This window comes from Mauremys reevesii, unplaced genomic scaffold (assembly GCF_016161935.1).
Source record: "Mauremys reevesii isolate NIE-2019 unplaced genomic scaffold, ASM1616193v1 Contig21, whole genome shotgun sequence".
NCBI classification, from domain to species: Eukaryota; Metazoa; Chordata; order Testudines; family Geoemydidae; genus Mauremys; species Mauremys reevesii.
The window spans coordinates 133,134-151,466 of record NW_024100831.1 but is presented as its reverse complement, the minus strand read 5'-3'; the positions used below and the strand labels follow the sequence as shown (position 1 = coordinate 151,466).

General features: G+C 52.9%; 1 protein-coding gene across 1 annotated transcript in view; it reads left to right on the top strand.

Moving 5' to 3' along the window:
• Positions 1-17,642, top strand: part of LOC120393495 (zinc finger protein 420-like) — a 38,437-nt gene extending 20,795 nt beyond the window's left edge. Inside the window, exons 4-7 of the mRNA XM_039518084.1 lie at positions 3,536-3,777; positions 5,783-5,834; positions 11,197-11,310; positions 11,644-17,642. Coding sequence (XP_039374018.1) covers positions 3,536-3,777; positions 5,783-5,834; positions 11,197-11,310; positions 11,644-13,112 — 1,877 coding nt within the window. The 3' untranslated portion in view covers positions 13,113-17,642. The remainder of the gene's footprint in view (positions 1-3,535; positions 3,778-5,782; positions 5,835-11,196; positions 11,311-11,643) is intronic.
• The last annotated feature ends 691 nt before the right edge of the window (positions 17,643-18,333 follow it).

Sequence of the window (18,333 nt, the reverse complement as noted above, 5' to 3'; positions counted from 1 at the left end):
ACAGTTGCCTGATTTTAGGAGGTTAATATTCTGAGCTAGATAATATGGGTTATAGGTTTGCCAATTGATCAGATCAGAGGATAAGAAGTTTCTTGTCCCAGAATCAGGCTACACAGAGTTTGCGAGGACCCTCGGGATGTACGACAAGGACACTCGCACTGAGACAAATGTAGCCTTAGAGACTTTTCCAGAGATCAATGGAATAGTAACCAAACAGCAACCAAGTGGTAAAATGATCAGAGTTACAAAGGCAACAACGTTGGTCTAGAGATATAAGTGATATGATGCACTATCAAGCTTTTGATTAATATACTCACAGTCTTGCATTATAACCGGAATTGCCCGGCCCCTTGGCAAAGGGGGGGGGGGGAGGGATGGCTTTTGGCCTGCAGAAGGGGCGGGACCTCAGGTAGAAGGGGCGGGGCTGCAGGGACTAGCCTGTAGCCCCCCTTTTGCTCCCCTCCCCCTATCAGCAGTGCTGGGTGCCCCATACAGCTGCTGGCCTGGCCAGCGATTTAAAAGCATCCAGGAGCCCCGGGCTGCCAGGGGCACCACTACTGTTCTTTAAAAGCAGCAGGGAGCCCCCAGCTGCTGCTACCCTGGCAGACCTGGGCTCTTCTAAGTCACCCAGGCCCCTGGGCAGTTGCCCCCCTTTGCCCCACCCCCAGCAGCCCTGGTTATAACCTGGAGGTCAGAGACCAAGGACCAGCCTCGCCTCTGGCATGCCAAGAGAGTCCAGGTCCCTCAGCTCTCGAGTGGGAAGGACAGAGCTTAGGTGACGCGAGAGCTGGAGAAGACTGGCCAAGATAACTTCAGAATTTTACTGAACTGACTGACTTAAAACTTACAATTCAGAACTAATGGACTAATGAACCAAAGGGCAATAAACAAAAAACGAAGAAGCCTCTTAGGCATGGTGGGTCCCTCTTGCCACAGAGCATGAACACCTGAGCCCTCCTTCTTTTCCAAACTTCGTTTCCTCTCCCACAGAAATGCTGGGGTGCCCCCACTCCATAGGCTGGTGTGTCTGATAACATAAACCCACATATTAATGGCATTAGCTCATTCTCTGATTTCTGCCCTACCTGGTCATTTCGGTTCCTCTCCAAGTTGAGGCGAACCTGGTCAGTTCAAAGAGGGTATGCACTGAGGTAGCCCCCCAGACCACTCTGCTTCAACACATCCTTTATCTAGCTCTGTTAAAGGTTGCAACCATATATGGACCTTATGCTTTTACTCATCACCACCTCTCTAGGTGAAAGGCCCTCAACACATGTACACTAACTTTGCCTTAGAACAACATACAGGATGTGGCCTGTAGGTCCCTTACGTTACGGCCAAAAACACTCTAATATAAATCTCTAAACATATTATAACCTGTTATAATAAAACAAATAGTCAAACCCATGAGAAAAGATATATAGGCAAGTAAGCAGGCTAGCCCTATAGGCTTCAATATCCCCAATCGATCACAACTCTCTACCCCTGGTCTAGGAGCTAGGGGAAGGTAGAGAACGGGGAAAGGTCATTGTGTTGGGAATGTCCCCAGCCATCAGAATTTACCAGCCCTGGACCAAAGGATGGCGAGAGGCCGAGGTGGGAAAACGATGCTAGACGAACCCCACCCATCCCAGTCTGTAACCCCGCCGGGAGCAGAAAGCGGGGAAAGGTGAGAGTACCAAACGGTGGCGGGAATCTCTCCATCCATCACAACTTACTGCCCTGGGGCTGTAGGGTGGGGAAAGGCAGACGCAGCGAATTGTGACAGGGCTGCAAAGGAGGGACACACAGACGGTAGTAACAGCTTCCAGAGCAAATTGTGCAGGCAAAGTGACACTGGCAGGGGGAGCAGCAGGGAGCCCTGGGGGGAAGAGGGAGAACTGGAGGGTTTTTCCTACAGCCAGTGGCGGGTTGATTTAACCCTACAGCTAACACCAGAGGAAGCTGGAGGCAGAGCACTGGCCGCTCCATGGCCTGAAGTAGGGGAGCGACCCTGCAGCTCAGCCCAGGGCTCAGACAGTGACGTGCTGTGGGGAAAAGAGACCCAGGGACTCCAGCTTGCCAGGGCCCAGAGGGTGCCGGGCAGAGCGAGCCCGGGGCCCAGCCCAGCCGGAGGACTGAATGAGGGTGCTGCCTCGCCAGCCCCCTGGGGTCTCGGCTGCTGCCACTGGGGCCCCCCGAGCCCTGGCTGCGGGCGGAGAGGCACATTCCCTCTGCCCCCACCCGAGAGATTCTCCCCGGGCAGAGACCCCAGCCCAGCCCCCCAGCAGTGCCCCATGTGGGGAGAAGGGGAGACCTGCCCCCCCCCCCCAGGAGCTGTTCTCAGTGCAGCCTGTGAGGGGGCCCCACGCTGCTCCCAGCAGGGCAGGCTGCGAGTCCCGGCCTGGGGCAGAGGGAACCTGCTACAGCTCCCAGGGTTTGCAGCGGGGGGGGCAGCGAAGTGTGGAGAGCTGGGGGGGGGGGGGGAGCCAGAAGAGGGGCTGAGCAGGGGGCTCTGAAGCAGTGGGCATTGGGGGGTGACCAGGGATGTGGGAGGAGGAGGGTGAATGGGATATGGAAGGGGACAGGAGGGGGAAGGGGGATGTGGCAGGAATTGGGAACAGGGATGTGGGAGGGTGCAGGAGGGGGCCAGGGGGATGTGGGGCGCTGGAGGGAGGCTGGGGGAACACACAGGTATCGGGGGGCAGGGGGAGAATTCTGGGGCTCAGGGGAGCAGAGCTGGACTAGAGGGAAGCTCTGAGTGTCGGATAAAGGGATGAAAAGGGGGGATGTGGGGAGAATATGGAGCAAGCAGAGACGGGCTGGGGAGGGCAGAGCCGAGCGGCAGGTGGGGGATGGGGAGAGATACAATGGCAGCTCCCCCAGCCCATGGGGTGAGAGGGGGCTCCCAATGCAATATTACTGTTTTCCTTTTAAACAAACTAAAAAGACTGGTAATGGCTGTTGAAAGTAGCAATTCCAGGCCTAGTTCGCACGGGGGAGATGCCAGCATTTGCTGCTCAATTTTATCTGCTTTTCCTGCAGCATGTTACAGTGCATCAGCATATTTGATTTGGGAGAAATGAAGTAACAGCGGCCCAAACTGAGCTTGAGCACTGCTGAATTCTGAGTGAGTTCAAATCTGAGAGGCAGGTGCTGGATTCCTGAATATTGGCTACATCTGGACAGGACAAGCCCATGTCTGCGGCCAGGGCTCGACCCTGGAAACCCTCCCGCGTGCCTGGCACTGCCCCTAAAGCCCCCCAGGCCCAGCAGAGCCTCCCCGCCCTGGCTTCTGGCGGGAGCCAGTTACCTCCCTTGCCGGGCTTCCGCTAGAGAGGCGTCTGTGCGGGCTGCCAGGCGCGGTGACAGCCAGGCCGGGGCAGAGCTCTGCTGGCGCCAGCGGGGCCGGGGCCGGGGCCGGGGCCGGGGCCGCCCTGCCCTGGGGCTCCCGCTGCCACCCCCGCTCAGCCAGCTGGGCGCATGGGGGCTCCGCTTCCCCTCCCTCCCGGCGCCCAGGGGCATGCTGGGAAATGTAGTTCCTGCCCTGCGCCAGGGCCGGCCGGCCCCGTAGGCAGGGAGCGGCCGAGGAACTACAGCTCCCAGGGCCCCGTGGGGTCTCAGCTCCCCGGCCCGCAGCGGGAGGGGGGGAGGGAGCGGGTGTGCTGCCCCCACCCCGAGCGGGGCCCGGCGCTGCGCGATCCCGGGGAACCCGGGCCTGGCACGGACCAGACGCTGCTGCTGCCGCCGCCGCCGCTGCGAGCCGGGATCCGGCCGGGAAGCTGCTGCGGCTCCCGGGTGTGTGCGGGGGGAGCCCGGGGGGGGGGGGTCTCCAGCCGGGCCCCGCCCGAGGGAGCGAGAGACCCGGGAGCGGGACTCTGCCAAGGGCGCAGCTGGGAGCGGCCCCGGCGGAGCTGGGAGCCGGGGGGGCAGGGAGCTGTGGGTCCCGCGGGTCCCGCCCCCCTGCCCGGGAGGCTCCGTCTCCCCCCCGCGATCCCGGGGCAGGCGCTGGCTGCAGCCCGGCCGGTGTCTGCAGCACACACAGGAAGGGGCCGGCCTGGCGCGGGAGCGGTGGGGCGGGAACTGGGGCGAACGGACCCAGAGGTCGGACACGGGGTGACCCCTGGGGCCGGGGGGAGACCCCGGGGAAAGGGACTCTGCAAAGGGCGCAGCTGGGAGCCGGGGGGGGGGCAGAGACCGGGCCCCGGGGGGGGGGAGCCGGAGTTGCAGGGGGGGGAGGTCAGTGGGGCAGGTGAGGGTTGAACTGTCCGCGCAGTCGAGGGGGGAAGCGTCTGTGGGGGGAGTTAATTTCATCCTTCCCCTGTCTGTGCCCCTTCCCCTCACATCCTGGTACAGATTCTCGCTGGTGCGCCCCCTCTTCTCGCTCGCTGTCACGGCTGGATATACAGTCCAGGCAGAGTCCCCTGTTTTTCCTAAAATTAACTCTCTGGTCTCTGATTTTCACCCTATTTTTTCCAAAGGTCTCAAATGGCCATTTAAAGTCTCTGATTTGGGGCGGTTTCCCGCCATATTATCAGCAGCGATTTGTCCTTGTTTGGGTGGGAAATTCTTGCCGCGAGTCATTCTCCAAAAGGGATCGGGGGTCACTGGGGGCTGTTGGGGGAGCCCTGAGACGCGGCTGCCTCGGGGATGGGGTGGCCGTTCCCTGCTAGCAACAGGGCACAGGAGGGGAAGGACGGAACAGGTCCCCCATGGAGTCTGCCCAGCCCCATTGTTCTGCTGTCCCCTTGCATGTTGTTCAGAGACTGTTACTGGGAGACTTTAGAATGTCTCTGTGGGCTCAGCCTGGCAGGAGGAATAAAGAGATCAAACGTTTTCCCAGCATGGCAGAATCTAGGGTGTCTGTCTGCTGGGAAAGAATCGGGGGAATTGTGGTGTGAAATTAACTGAAGCCTGTTCTGAGACCTCCCCCATTTCCCTTCTTGCCCTGCCAGGCTGCAGAACAACTCCACATTTCACTCCAGCTCCTCCCGTCCTCCCATGGCACAGGGCAGAGAAATGGCTACGGCGGAGCCAGTTCAGGTAGGGATTATTTGGGGGTGGCTGGTGGGTTCCTGCAGGCGGGAGGAGGCAGCAATACACAGGTGGTGGGAAGGTTTGGGTCTGGTTTGGAGGTTCAAACAGGCAGGAAATTCACAGGGTGGAGAAAGGGAGGAGGCCAGGGGGTGGCAAACCTGCTGGGACTTGTTTGATATGTGGCTTAGAGTCTAGGATCAGAGCGTGAGGTCTGGAGGTGAAATGCCCTGATTTATAGAAGAGGACATGACCCACCAAGGTGGGGCTAGGAAAACGGGCCAGACTCCCAGTGCTGGAGCCTGACCCGACTAACCAGCGGCTGCTGGGAGATGTGAAGGTGGCACTCAGCAGCGAGGCTTAGGGGAGATGACTTGGCCCTTCGTATCCAGCTCCTCACAATGAGGAGGGTGTTGGGCTCCCTACCAGGGAGCTCTCCCTGGCCCTTGCTAGGGCTCCACCTCCTGTATCAGTCTCTGGCTAGTAAGTGTGTGATGGAACTGCTGAGAGAGACAAGGGGCTCTCGCTTTGTCCCCTCCCCCTGGTGTCTCCTGGATGCTCTGAGTGGGGTGGGGGTGGGACCGTGGTGACTGTGAGCTACTCAGAGCTTCCATTTGATTGGCTCCTCTCCCCATGAATAGTGGGGCTGTGGCAGGGGCAGCAGGCACTGAGTGGGGGGCTCTTGCTCTTTCAGGGGCCAGTGACCTTCGAGGAGGTGGCCGTGTATTTCACCGCAGGGCAGGGGGCTCTGCTGGATCCTGCTCAGAGAGCCCTCTACAGAGACGTCATGCAGGAGAACTATGAAAACGTGACCTCGCTGGGTAAGGGTTCCTGTCCCCTCGGTTCTTAGAAGGGGAGATATGCAGAGTTTAGATTCACATCATCCCCAGAATGCAATCTCTGCTCTGCCCTCTTTCAGCATTGCATGCCTTGGTTTTGCCAGCTGGTGCCCCAAGCTGGTCCCATCCCTTCCCCTAAGGCCCCGACACTGAGCCCCCACCCCAACTCCATTTCTCTCTGCTCCCCCCTCCTGGTGGCTCTGTCTAGCACCCACCCACACCCACACACTCAAAGCGGCCCAGGATGTTTTCCCGCCTCAGGGTAGGAAGGGTGGCCTAGTGGTTAAGGCACAGGCATCGGGCTCAGATGTTCTGGGTTTGATTCTCTGCTTTGCCACAGATTCCCTGCTTAGCCTTGAGAAAGTCACGTCACCTCTGGGTGCCCTACATCCCACCTGCCCAATGGGGCTCATTCTGACCCTGCCTCCTAGGCTAAATCCATTCATGCCTGTGTGGTGATGCAGGCAATGGAGGTATCCAGGTTTTGGCATTCACAGCACCCCCTGGCAAGGAGTTCCACAGGCTGACTGTGCGCTGTGTATAGAAATACTTCCTTTTGTTTGTTTCCCATCAGCTCTAAGACACCTGAAGGTGTATTTCCAGAATATACAAATGTTATCACCTTTCTCCAGTGGCAGTGCTGCCTTTTCCTATTAGTTACTCAGGAAGTAGAAATCAACTCTTAAACACTGCAATCTGTTTATACACTGCATTTGATATTTCGCCAGCACAAATGAAAACACACTTCAGTTCAAGGTATAGTAAAGATTCAAAACATAAAAACAAATTTAAAAAATTGAACTTTTATTTACAAATGACTGATCTAAAAGCCTGTTTTAGCCTCTGGAAACTGTTCAGTTTGTAATGTGATATAGAAATCCTGAGTATGTATCTCCAGTGACCCAACTGGATGAGTCTTAACCGTGCCTCAATGAAACTACAATATGACACGGTACATCTTAAATGTTAAGAAGATTTGCCCTCTGAACAATGTCATTTCAAGGGCACACTCAAATATTATGGAAGCTAGTAAAGCGATCTGTTCTAAGGCTGTAAAAACAGATAGAACTAAGAGCACTCCAGGAATTGTTTAAAAAAATATCCCCAGAATCCAGAGACCAATTGAAGAAAGCAAACATTGTTATTTGGGGATTGCGAAGCAGAGCTCTGTACAATAACTTCCTCTGATTTCCACTGGGAACAACTGAAATAACTATTTCACCAAAATACGACTGAATTAGACTATTATAGACTAAATAGAACTGAAATAAACTCTTACACTGAAAATAAAACTGACCAGTGTTGTGGGAGAGACTTTAGGAGATCAGCATCATCAGGTCCCTTCTCTTGGCCAAGGCTTGCCAGAACCTGCTCCCCCTGACTCATCCTATCAGCTGGGTGACAAGGAGCTATTTCCCACAGACGGTGCTTTGAGTGCCCCTCTGGTCCCCAGGCTGCTAGCGCGGCTGCTGGCTGCGGGGGCTGGCAGGGGGATTTCGAAGTGGCACAGGCTCTCAGCCGGAGGGGGCATTTGAGAACCTCATTAAAGACCCTCTGTGTGCAAAGGGGTGGGAGTGGAGAGAACGATACAGCTCTCCCCTCTGGCTCCCAGCCACGGAGCAGCAGCAGCCGGCACAAGGGGGAATTTACATTTCCCAGCTGCTGATCTCTGCAACAGCCCTATCAGCCAAAGCAACTTCTAGCTCCGCTCGTAGCTAAGGGCTTCTGGATCCTCCAGTGACAGAGGGGATGGGGAGCAGCAGTTCATTTTCTGGCTGTGCTAGGAAACTCAGGGAGGAGCAGAAGCCCCTCTGCCCTTCCCAAATGATGCCCTGGAAAGGGACCACCTTTACCTGCAGTAGGAGCCGGGCTAGGAATTACAGCCACACACTGCTGGCTCCATGGGCGGTGGGTGAACAGCTGGCGTGGGCAGGCTCGCTCCCCCGCCCACCAAATGGATTGGTTGGAAACAGTTAATGCTGGGACAGGCTGAGGGGGCCCCCATTCGCAAGGGCTGATTTGTGGCCGCCACAGCTGATTATCCTGGTGGATGCTGAGCACCCACTCGTTTTGCCCCGGATGCTCCAGCCCCGGCATGCCCACGGAGTCGGCACCTATGAGCAACACCCCAACGCGCCCGTGACACACGCTGGCGCTCTGCCCTCCCCTGCCACCACTCTGGGAACAGCGCACAGGGGCAGCACAGCGCGACGTCTGACATCTTCTCTTTGCTAAGGGAAAGTCTGGATTTGGGTTCGGTGTGACGACCCCTGGCCGTGTCACAAACACTGAGCCTGCTCCATACAAACCAGCTCGGACGTGCGAGATAATTCCGCTCTGTAATCCTGCGGGGCCGTCCCTCTGGGTCCAGCCCTCAGGGAGGCCACGCAGAGCCCTTAGCACTGCATTCAGTTAGCGGGGAAATGAGCTGTCTTTAGAGCTCAGTCTGCTGGCTCTGGCTGGGCAAGAGTGAGTCTGTGAATCCGGCCTGCAGGCAGGGCAGGGCACCAGCGGTTAGGGGCTGACTCTGCACACACTGCAACCCCTGTGGATCAGCACCTCCCTCCCACCTGCCAGCGATCAGCTGTCCTGCGGCGGGCAGGAGGGCGGGACAGTGGTGCGAAGAGGCAGGGCAGGTGGGCGCTTGGAGGAAGGGGTGGAGTAGGGGCAGGGCCTGAGGCGGAGTGGGGGTCAAGCACCCCCTGACAACTTGGTCAATGGGCGCCTATGGTCAGGGCAGAGTAACATAGTCTGGAAGCCCAGGCCCTTCGTCAGGGCAGGGCATCAGGCAGTTAGGGGCTCTGGCAGGGGTTAGGCCTGGCCTAATGCAGGGAGGCTGTCACCCCAGGGGTGGGCTGGCAGGAGGTAGGGGGACCCGAGCTCACCCTACTCCACCAGGTCCCAGCCCAGGGCCATGACAGTGGCGGAGTGGTCCACCACAGGATCAGCAGGGATCTGCCTGTCACACGCCAGCCTAGTATCCGGCCAAGGCCCAACCAGACTCATCTGGTTTCCATGGGCTACTTGCTACCTTCTCTGGGTTTGGGACCTCTGTGCTGCACGTGTCCTTGTCCCCCTGGGATGGGTGGTGAGCCGTAGCCCCAGCCGCTCCTGAGCACCTTGGCCAGCCGGTGGCTCTGGGAGCTCAGGCCAGTCCTCAGGCAGCAGAGCTGGGAGTTCCTCCATGGTCTCGTGCTCCGGCAGCGGCAGGGGAAGCATCCATCTCCCTCGGCAGCTCCAGCGCACGTAAGCCGCAGGATGCGCTTCTGGCGGGGGGGGTCGTGGCTTTCCTGTTCTGCAGCCCAAGGGGTGGGTTGTGGTCCTCCCAGGTCTAGGGCTGAGGCAGGCCACGCCTCCATGCTACACACTCCCTTACCCTCCCCCTGAGTGTTCCTTCTGCGTCATGGCCTTCACTTTGTCTTTGATCAACCCTGGAGTCTACTAGCATGTGCGCCACCAGGCTGCTAACAGTCTCCGTGACAACAACACACCCTTGTGCACCTTCAGTGACACAACCGACAACACCCGGTGCTGAGATGAGGCAGACTAGGTGTTAATAGGCACTTCTCTTCCTACCATAGTCACAGCTCTACCGAGCTGCTCCCATTGATCCTCACACCGTTCGGACACAGCTGGGGGGCATGCAGATAAATGCTGGGTTTCCCATCTGTGGAACACAACAGAAACAGTGACGTTCTCTCAGTCCTTCCTCGTGTCTATTGTAGAGTCATAGATTTTGTGGCCAGAAAGGACTATTCATCCATCCTGTATAAGACAGGTTATAGAATTTCATCCAGCTACTGCTGTATTGAGCTGAACACCTTGTGTTTGAACAAACCATCTTCCAGAAAGGCAGCCAGTCTTGACCTGGAGACTTCCTGAGATGGAGAAGATGCCTCTTACGTTCATAGTTTGTAAACCTTTACAACAGCCTTACTGCACTATTTCCTATGCTTAGTGCCAACTCAAGGGTTAAGGAAGGGCAGAGTTAAGGTTGTGTTGCAGGTGTGGCATGTATTTAAACTTATAATTTCCTAGTTTTCAGAGGTTTAAGTTTAGCTCCCATCCACATGCTGGGAGACACGAGGCAGCACTGGGCAGTGTTAACGGCATGAATGTAGTTCATGGGTATTTATTTACCTTGATTTTTAGTGGATTTTTTGCCAGTATAACTGTATCTACCTTAGAGCTTTTCCTGACCTAGCTACGATAGTTAGCGGTGTGATTTTTCACACCCCCATCTGACAGAGCTATGCTAGCAAAACTTTTAAGTGTAGACCGGGAAGACTGTGTGGATTTTAGATCACTTTAAAATGTGACTCTGAACCCAAATATTTTGTAATCAGAGGGCAAAACTTCCAAGGTGAACGTCTGCTGAATGCAAGAAAAAAGGACAACATGCGTTGTCTGAAAGGTAGCAGATGTGGGGCTCAATCTCACATTCATGGGTGTAGCTCAGCTTCAATGACCACAGCCAACCCAAAGCAACAGCCAATCCTCGAGCCAGACCAAAGAAACGGGGGGGGGGAGGGGGCACCTACTAACTGAGATGAATGCCAAGTGACTGAGCTCCGTCGGGGGGAAATCAGAGCCATAGTTTCAGCCCCAGCTGTGTGCAAGCAAATGTTACAAGAGCAAGATGATTGTTTAAAAAGCCACCTTATGTGTGGGGGCTCTGTCTTAGGATCCTTTACAAATCACCCCATATTTGGACCACAAACTCTTCCCTGAATGCCCATGAAAAATTTGCCCAGCAAATTTCAAGACATTTCGAAAAAACCTGTGGAATTTAGGGTAGTTAGAATAGTTGGTCTTTAACCAAAAAATATTCCTGTTGACCTAGCCATTGCCTCTGGGGGAAGTGGATGACCTACACTGACAGGAAAGCCCAGTGTCTACACCAGCTCCCTACAGCAGTAGAGTTGTAGTGTCTCAAGTGTAGACAAGCCCTGAGATACGACATTCAATGACACCCCCGTCCCGCCTATTCCTCACTGCGCTGAATCCCACCAGTCCATGCTCACTGGTCCCGGCTTTCCTACAACTCTCCCGTTCTCTCTGGGGTGAAGAAGCAGGTCCAGTGTAACTTCCCCTCTGGCTGGAGCCTTACCTTCCTGGAACACGGAGTTCCTGTCTCTGTGTTTGAGGAGCCCCTTTGCTGAGCAGTGTCTGGCTGTGTGTGTTCCCAGCAGAGATGGGGATAGTTAAATCCCTCATACGCAGAGTCTCCTGCATCTGGGGAGCTGCCCCCAGGATTTCACTGCTGTAAAATGGGCTGGGCTTAAAGTAATAGAAATGTCCCATGAATTCCCCTGATCTCCCTTGTTTTCTTTCCCCTGAGCAGGGTGTCCAGTTTCCAAACCTGATGTGATCTCCCAGCTGGAACGAGGGGAGGAGCCGTGGGTCCCGGATCTCCAGGGCTGTGAGGAAGGAGAGATCCCGAGAGGTGCCTGTGCAGGTGAGGGATCATTAAACCAACTCAAAGCTCTCAGTGCCTGAAGGAAACAGCTGGGAGTCCCTAAAAGCCTTGTGAGCTCTCGGGTTTCAGGAGTGTCCCCAGGAGGCCTTGTATCCTCAGGGCAGCTGTCGCTCATGGCTTCCTGCGCATCCTGACTGACACCTGGCGGAGCTCCCTCCCTGAGGGGATGTGGAGGCAGAATTGTTCCCCTCCTCATAGGGAAGAGTTTTGGAGAATTCAGCTACTAGGTTTCTTTTCTGTCTCTCCAGCTGTAATTTTGGTTTGTTTCCCCCTTTTACATCCCTGTGTCTGAGGTTTCTCTCTCTGTCCCAGCAGGTGCTGGGATGGTGAGTGAGGAGAAGAAGCAGAATCCTCAGCAGGAAGATTCTGAGCAAGTGGCACCACATGGGGGATTATCGCACGGCTCCAGAGGGAATGTGTCCAGGCGTCGTGTGCAGGGGAAAGCCTGTGAGAGTCAGCACAGACTAGAGAGGGAGCAGAGAAACCAGCCAGCGGAAAAAGTGGGTAACTCCATTAGTTGTCAGGGAACTCACCAGGACCTCCTGGAAACCACAGCCCAGCCAAGAATACCTACAGGAGAGAGAAAAAACACATGCGCTGAGTGTGGAAAGCATTTCAGTAGCCACTCAGGCCTTTTAAAACATAAGAGAATCCACACTGGAGAGAGGCCCTATGGATGCAATGTGTGTGGGAAAACCTTCAGTCAGAGCATTCACCTTATTCGACATCACAGGATCCACACAGGAGAGAAACCCCATGAATGCAGTGAGTGCGGGAAAACCTTCACTCTGAGCTCCACCCTTATTAACCATCAGAGGATCCACACAGGAGAACGACCGTATACATGTAGTGAGTGTGGGAAAAAGTTCACTCAGAGCTCAGGTCTTGTTAAACATCAGAGGATCCACACAGGAGAGAAACCTTATGAATGCTGTGAGTGTGGGAAAAGCTTTACCGACAGGTCAGACCTTATTAATCATCAGAGGATCCACACAGGAGAGCGACCCTATAAATGTAGTGAGTGTGGGAAAAAGTTCACTCGGAGCTCAGGTCTTCTTATACATCAGAAGATCCACACAGGAGAGAAACCCTACAAATGCTGTGAGTGTGGGAAAAGCTTCATTCAGAGCTCAGCCCTTAATAAACATCAGAGGATCCACACAGGGGAGAGAACCTACGAGTGCTGTGAGTGTGGGAAAAGCTTCAGTCAGAGCTTTCACCTTATTCGACATCACAGATTGCACACAGGAGAGAAACCCTACAAATGCAGTGAGTGCGGGAAAAGCTTCACTCAGAGTTCAGCCCTTAATAAACATCAGAGGATCCACACAGGGGAGAGACCCTACGAATGTTGTGAGTGTGGGGAAAGCTTCTCTGTAAAGTCAGACCTTATTGAACATCAGAATATCCACATGGGAAAGATACCTCATCAGTGCTCTGAGTGTGGAAAAACTTTCACACAGAGTTCATCCCTTAATGCACATCAGAGGATCCACACGGGAGAGCGCCCCTATGAGTGCTGTGAGTGTGGGAAACTGTTCAGACAGAAATCAACCCTAATTACGCATCAGGCAAGGCATACAGGAGAGAGACCCTATCAGTGCTGTGATTGCGGGAAAGCCTTCAGTGTGAGCTCAGACCTCATTGTACATCAGAGAATTCACACGGGAGAGAGACCTTATAGATGCTCTGAGTGCGGGAAAAGTTTCACCCGGAGCTCACCCCTTAAAAGACATCAGAGTGTTCACAGGAGAGAGAGACAGCATAGAAACTCTGTGTAGGGCGGAGAAAAAATTAAAAAAAAACAAAATACATTTGCTAATTCCCACATAGTGACCTTTTGGGTTGTTTGCACCATTTGTGTCACTCTGTTCTCTCAGACCCCTCGTGTGTTGACCACTCGTGCCTTTTACAGGTCGCCCTTCTCTAGGTGAATCCCGTGGTCCTTGCTCCTGTGAGTCATTGGAGTGTGTGTCCTTCCAGCAAGGAGTTTCCATCAGCCCCAGGTGGGGGAAATTGGGGTGACCACAAGTAGCCTCACTGAGTGCGAATGGACCTGGGCTTTGACTTCTACTCTAGGATTTCCCTTGGAGTCGGCGTGCTCGAGGTAGCTATCCTGATGTAAACACACCGCTCTGTTTGCAGTGCTGACATCGCCCAGGCACAGGGGTTGGGGTTAGCTGGCATCTTCCCCTTTGGCCTGTCCTAATGGACACCCATTTTCCTGGTCTGGACAATCCCTGAGCATCACGTTTATACTGCCACCCCAGTAGCAGAACAGATTGTTAGTCACCAAGTTCCCTCTTTGCTGACAAAATGTCTCCTTCCCAGTTGTGCTCGCGCTGGTACAGGTTGTGCTGGGCAGCAGATATTTTTACTTTTATCAGTTTCCTTATTGACAATACATTTCAATATAGCAAAGAGGAGAAGCAGGAGTAGGACAAATGTTTCATTTCAGCCTCTGCGATGGCGGAAGGAAATGGGGTGAGTCGGAGGGATTCCCTCCTTCCCCATCACCATCAGTATGCCCTCTCACTCCAGCAGTGCTGGCATCTGTGTGAGGCACAATGGAGTTTCTCCACCTCTATTCTACCCCTCCAGCTCCCAGAAAGTCTCTGCAATTAGTATCAAGTTGATCCTAAATCTGACTCATTAGTGCTGGCAATGGAAGTGTCCCAGACCTGGTGGGGAATTCCAGTGGATCCCAAACACTGTGACATCATTCTGAGTTTAAATCCCAGTTGCTATCTATTGATGAAGCCACTTCTGGACTTTTTCCTGCTGATTTGGGATTCTTTGCAGATGAGAAGGTTGGAATTTTTCCCTATTACAATGATGCTTCTCCCCCCCCGCCCCTCCCAATAACAACTCCGTGATAACAAAGTGCTGTTGCTGAAGCAGGTTTGAATGGATCAGAGGAGAAAGCAATGGGGGAATCTGCTTTCCTGATTTCTGAGTCATCAGATGTAACCTGATCTGGAATTTCATTTTTCATGAAAGAGAAAGTGACTTACAGCGCTCCGTGTTTCTCTCTGTCTCCTGAAGACCATTTGGTCACATAATCAAATATCAGTTGTGTTCTCCGGGATGTAGCTCGGATTTATCAAGGACTTTGGGAGAAATGACTGTTGGCTAAAAGAGTCCTTCCTTAATTTATTGTTGTCCTTCCCCCCACCGCTGCATGATGACATTGCAGAAGCTCTAGTGCAGTTCACGCACCAGGAGAGGCTGCTCCAAGCCATTGGGCCTGCTGCCAAGGAAACAGGAGCGCGCTTAGGCCTCCATCCACTCTGAAATGGTAACAACAGCAACCCCCCGATTGCAACTAAGTGAAGTAACTGGGTGCATGTGGGCTATTTGGGAAACACTTTCCCTGTCTGAGTTGATGTGGAGAAAACAAGTACATTTGTGAACTTGCCCGTGATAGATGCTCAAATGTGGACTGAAATGAACTCCGTGTTGAAAGTGAGATAACTGCAGAATATCTATTTTTAATAAGTTTCCCCTCCTTTGGTGGCTTACAGGGATTCTGAGGCAGAAGTGTTTCTAGTCCCTAACTTACACCCTGTGCCACCAGATTAAAGAAACAAATTGGGCATGTTTGGAGCAGCCATTCCTCACTAACTCCGCTCAGACGCTGGGTGGTTTGGTAAAGGACTGTGTTCCGGAGGAATGGAAACATACTGTGACCAAGGCCAAGGATTTGGAAGAACTCAGGCTGATATAGCAGACACCCACTAGTTGATTGTTGCCCCAGAGAAGGAAGCTGTGGTGAACTACGGTCCAGGTAAAACTGTTTGTTTCTAACACCACTCAGTGTCACTGATTACAGTCCCAGGGCTTGGCTACACTGGAGAGCTGCAGCGCTGGTGGTGGCTTTACAGCGCTGCAACTCACTCACCGTCCACACTGGCAAGGCACATACAGCGTTGTATCTCCCTGGCTACAGCGCTGCATGTACTCCACCCCAGTGGATGCCAGGGCTACACTGGAAGGTCCTTCACTATTTGGATCCAGAGTTCCATGATGCAAAGTGAAAAATAGTTGATGCCTTTAGAGGGGACTTTCCTTCCCCAGCCTGATTGAGCACCAAGGACTTCCATTCTGTTAGAATGACAGTAACAGAGAAGGGACTCAATGTGTCAGGCTCCAGTTTCAGAAAGCTGGAAGTACAAATGTTGAGTCCTGATTCTGTGCTTGCTCTTGTCACTTCGTTTTGCTCTTGTGTCTGGTGTAGTTGTACCACTCCGCCTCCACTTCCTGCTACTATGAACGATTGGCAGGAGTGAATATAGAGCCGGGGTCCTTTTTCTCATGATGCAAAGCGTGAGCCCCCTTCCATCAACACTTCTTTCAGAAGAACCAGAGATCAGTGAACTCACAGATGTGGAAAGCTCCTAGGCTGGTGTAGCCAACATTTACGCAGTACTCGCTTGCTGGAAATGGGGCTTAAAATGAAACAAACAGGTATGATAAGATTTTATAATCTTTGACTATGTTCTCGTTCCCAGCGAAAATGAAGTTAAACATGAAGTTCATTATTGCTTAAAGCCTAGCTTAGTGATTTCCTGAATTATATTGGAAGCCCGCGACTTCCATTGGTTCACCTTTTTTTGTTAGTACTATACGAACTGATGGCCATTCCTGTCAAGTTTATTTGATGTCACATATCCCCTTTGGACTGGGGAGTTCTGACATAAAACATCACTCCAAGGCTGAGGTGGCGGAATGTCTAGGAGAAATAGTGTATAGGAGAATACGGACCCAGTCTAGAAGACAGTTATTTCTATTTCAAATGGAATTTTTTCTGACAAGCTCTAAAGTAAAATTAATAAGGCGACAAGTTCTGTAACCTTTTACCCAGTTAGACAGCATGGGTCACTGAGTTCCTCTCGTCTCTGCAAAGTGAAGATGTATGATGTCTGTCAGGAGATGTCCGCGATTCTTTTTATGAATGACAATGGATGCATGAGGCAATAGGTAGTTTGTTCGGGTTTTTTGTTTATTTTGGCTACCCATTATATTTATGGCAGCTGAGACCCCTTTTCCTTTTTTAAGGAAGCCCACTGTCACAGTTCAGCCTTTTAACCCCCAGGCAAGGCTAATGTAACTTCTTAACAGTCCTTGGATTTCGTTCATTTTGGAGATCTTTGGGGTTCAAACCTCCACAATGCTTGTGGTTCTCAACAGCCGATATTTTAAGAATACTGGTGGCTTTAATGGGACTTTTCCAAACTGCTGATAACCCAGAGTTTGCCTCGCTTGAAATGGATCAGGCAACAGTGTCTGTAAACAAAACATCCTTCGCTCCTTATATGCCCGGAGACTTCAGGGGAATGACTGTAATGTGGGGTGAGCTGGAATCCTCAACCATAAAGACCAAGGTAAAGGCCAGAAGCCCTTTTGCACCCTCAACCTGTCAAATTAAGATGGACATTCCAGGACACTGACTGATCCCCTCTGGGGAAGGAAGACATAATATCAGCAACAGGCTGTGTCAGCCTTGACCTCTCTCCCCGTACCTGAGAAAGCTTATGAATGTGGAGTACTGAGCCTGTGACCCCGTCACCTAGACTGCAGCTTTAGCGCCTACTCCATGGGAGTCCAAAAAGCTGCAGAGTTTCCATCACGTCAATTTCAATGTCTTATTGTTTGATTTTTACAAACTGGGTGTCATCCCAGTCTTTCTATTGTACTGCAGTGGGGCTCTGCACGTACCTGTGTGTATGAAACCTGTCACATCCATGCAGGGAAGGAGATAGAAAAAAATTCCCAAATCTAAATAACTCTAAAATATTGCCCATCAAAACAATTGAATATGTGCTCCTCATTCTGTGAAAGTGTTCAAACAACCTCAGCTGTCAGGTATCAAAATTCTGTGTAGTAAGGTCTGTCTCTATTAATTCTGTGTAGTAAGGTCTGTCTCTATTCAGTTTTTTATCTTTGGAAGCCACCAGGAGAAGGTTAGCCACATACTAATGAAATCGAAGAGGGAAGCTCTGAGGTTGTGGCTTAAATGTGAACAATCAATTGGTGTTAGTATTGAAATATTCGAGCGGCTCAGTGCAGATCACACTGCCTGAGTGAAATTCAATAGCTGAGATGAATAACTAAATGCACAGCTGCCTCCTTGGTTCCTGTTTCCGGATTTCGAAGGGTTGATTTTCTGCTGTATTATTCTGATGATTTGGTTCCAAAGCAGGATCCTTGTTGACTGACTCATTTCCTGATCTGACCTGTACTGTGTACCCAAGAGCGAGCTGATGGTGCTGGTAGTAGTTTAGGTTCTTCATTTTGTGTGTTTTATATATTTCATTAAAATGAACAAAGATGGTGAGTTGTTTTCCAGTAAGCTCTCTTGGTCAGAACCGTTGAGAATCGGGGTGGAGATCAGCCGGTCCAACTTGGAGCCTCATTAGCTTCCTCTCTATTAACCCTTAGGCTCTCATATGGGAGAAGCTGGGCAAGGGGTACCCATCTATGGTCTGGCTGCATCCTGGGGGACTCAGAGCATTGCAAGGGGAAATGAGCTCCCCTACACAGGCTTTCAGGAGTGGGGAATGGGTGGAAAGGAGGTGGGCCAGGGGCAGTTTGTCTACCTGATGAAGGGATGGTTGAAGGGGGGTATCTCTCAGTAGGATTGGGGTGATGGTGGAGTTCTCTGCTGTCACTGTCAGGGCCAGGTCCGGCTGGCACCCCCATCCGGCTTGCCCTGGGGTTGTGTCTGGTCAGGCCCAGCTGAGTTTGGGGGTCTGGTGAAAGGGACCAAACAATCCAGAAATGTGAGGGAGGGGGGTGGTTCTGGTTTGCTTGGCCCTATCCTCAGCATCTGGGCCTGGGTACGGAGCGGAGGGGGCGGGCTGCAACTGCCCCCTCCCCAGACGGGTTCTCTCGGGCAGCTGCTGCATGACTCCGAATGGCCGCCCTCAACCAGCGTGAGAACCGGAAGCAGGGTCCCTCTGCTCAGCCCATGGTAGGAGCACTGCCCACGCCCCTCCCCCC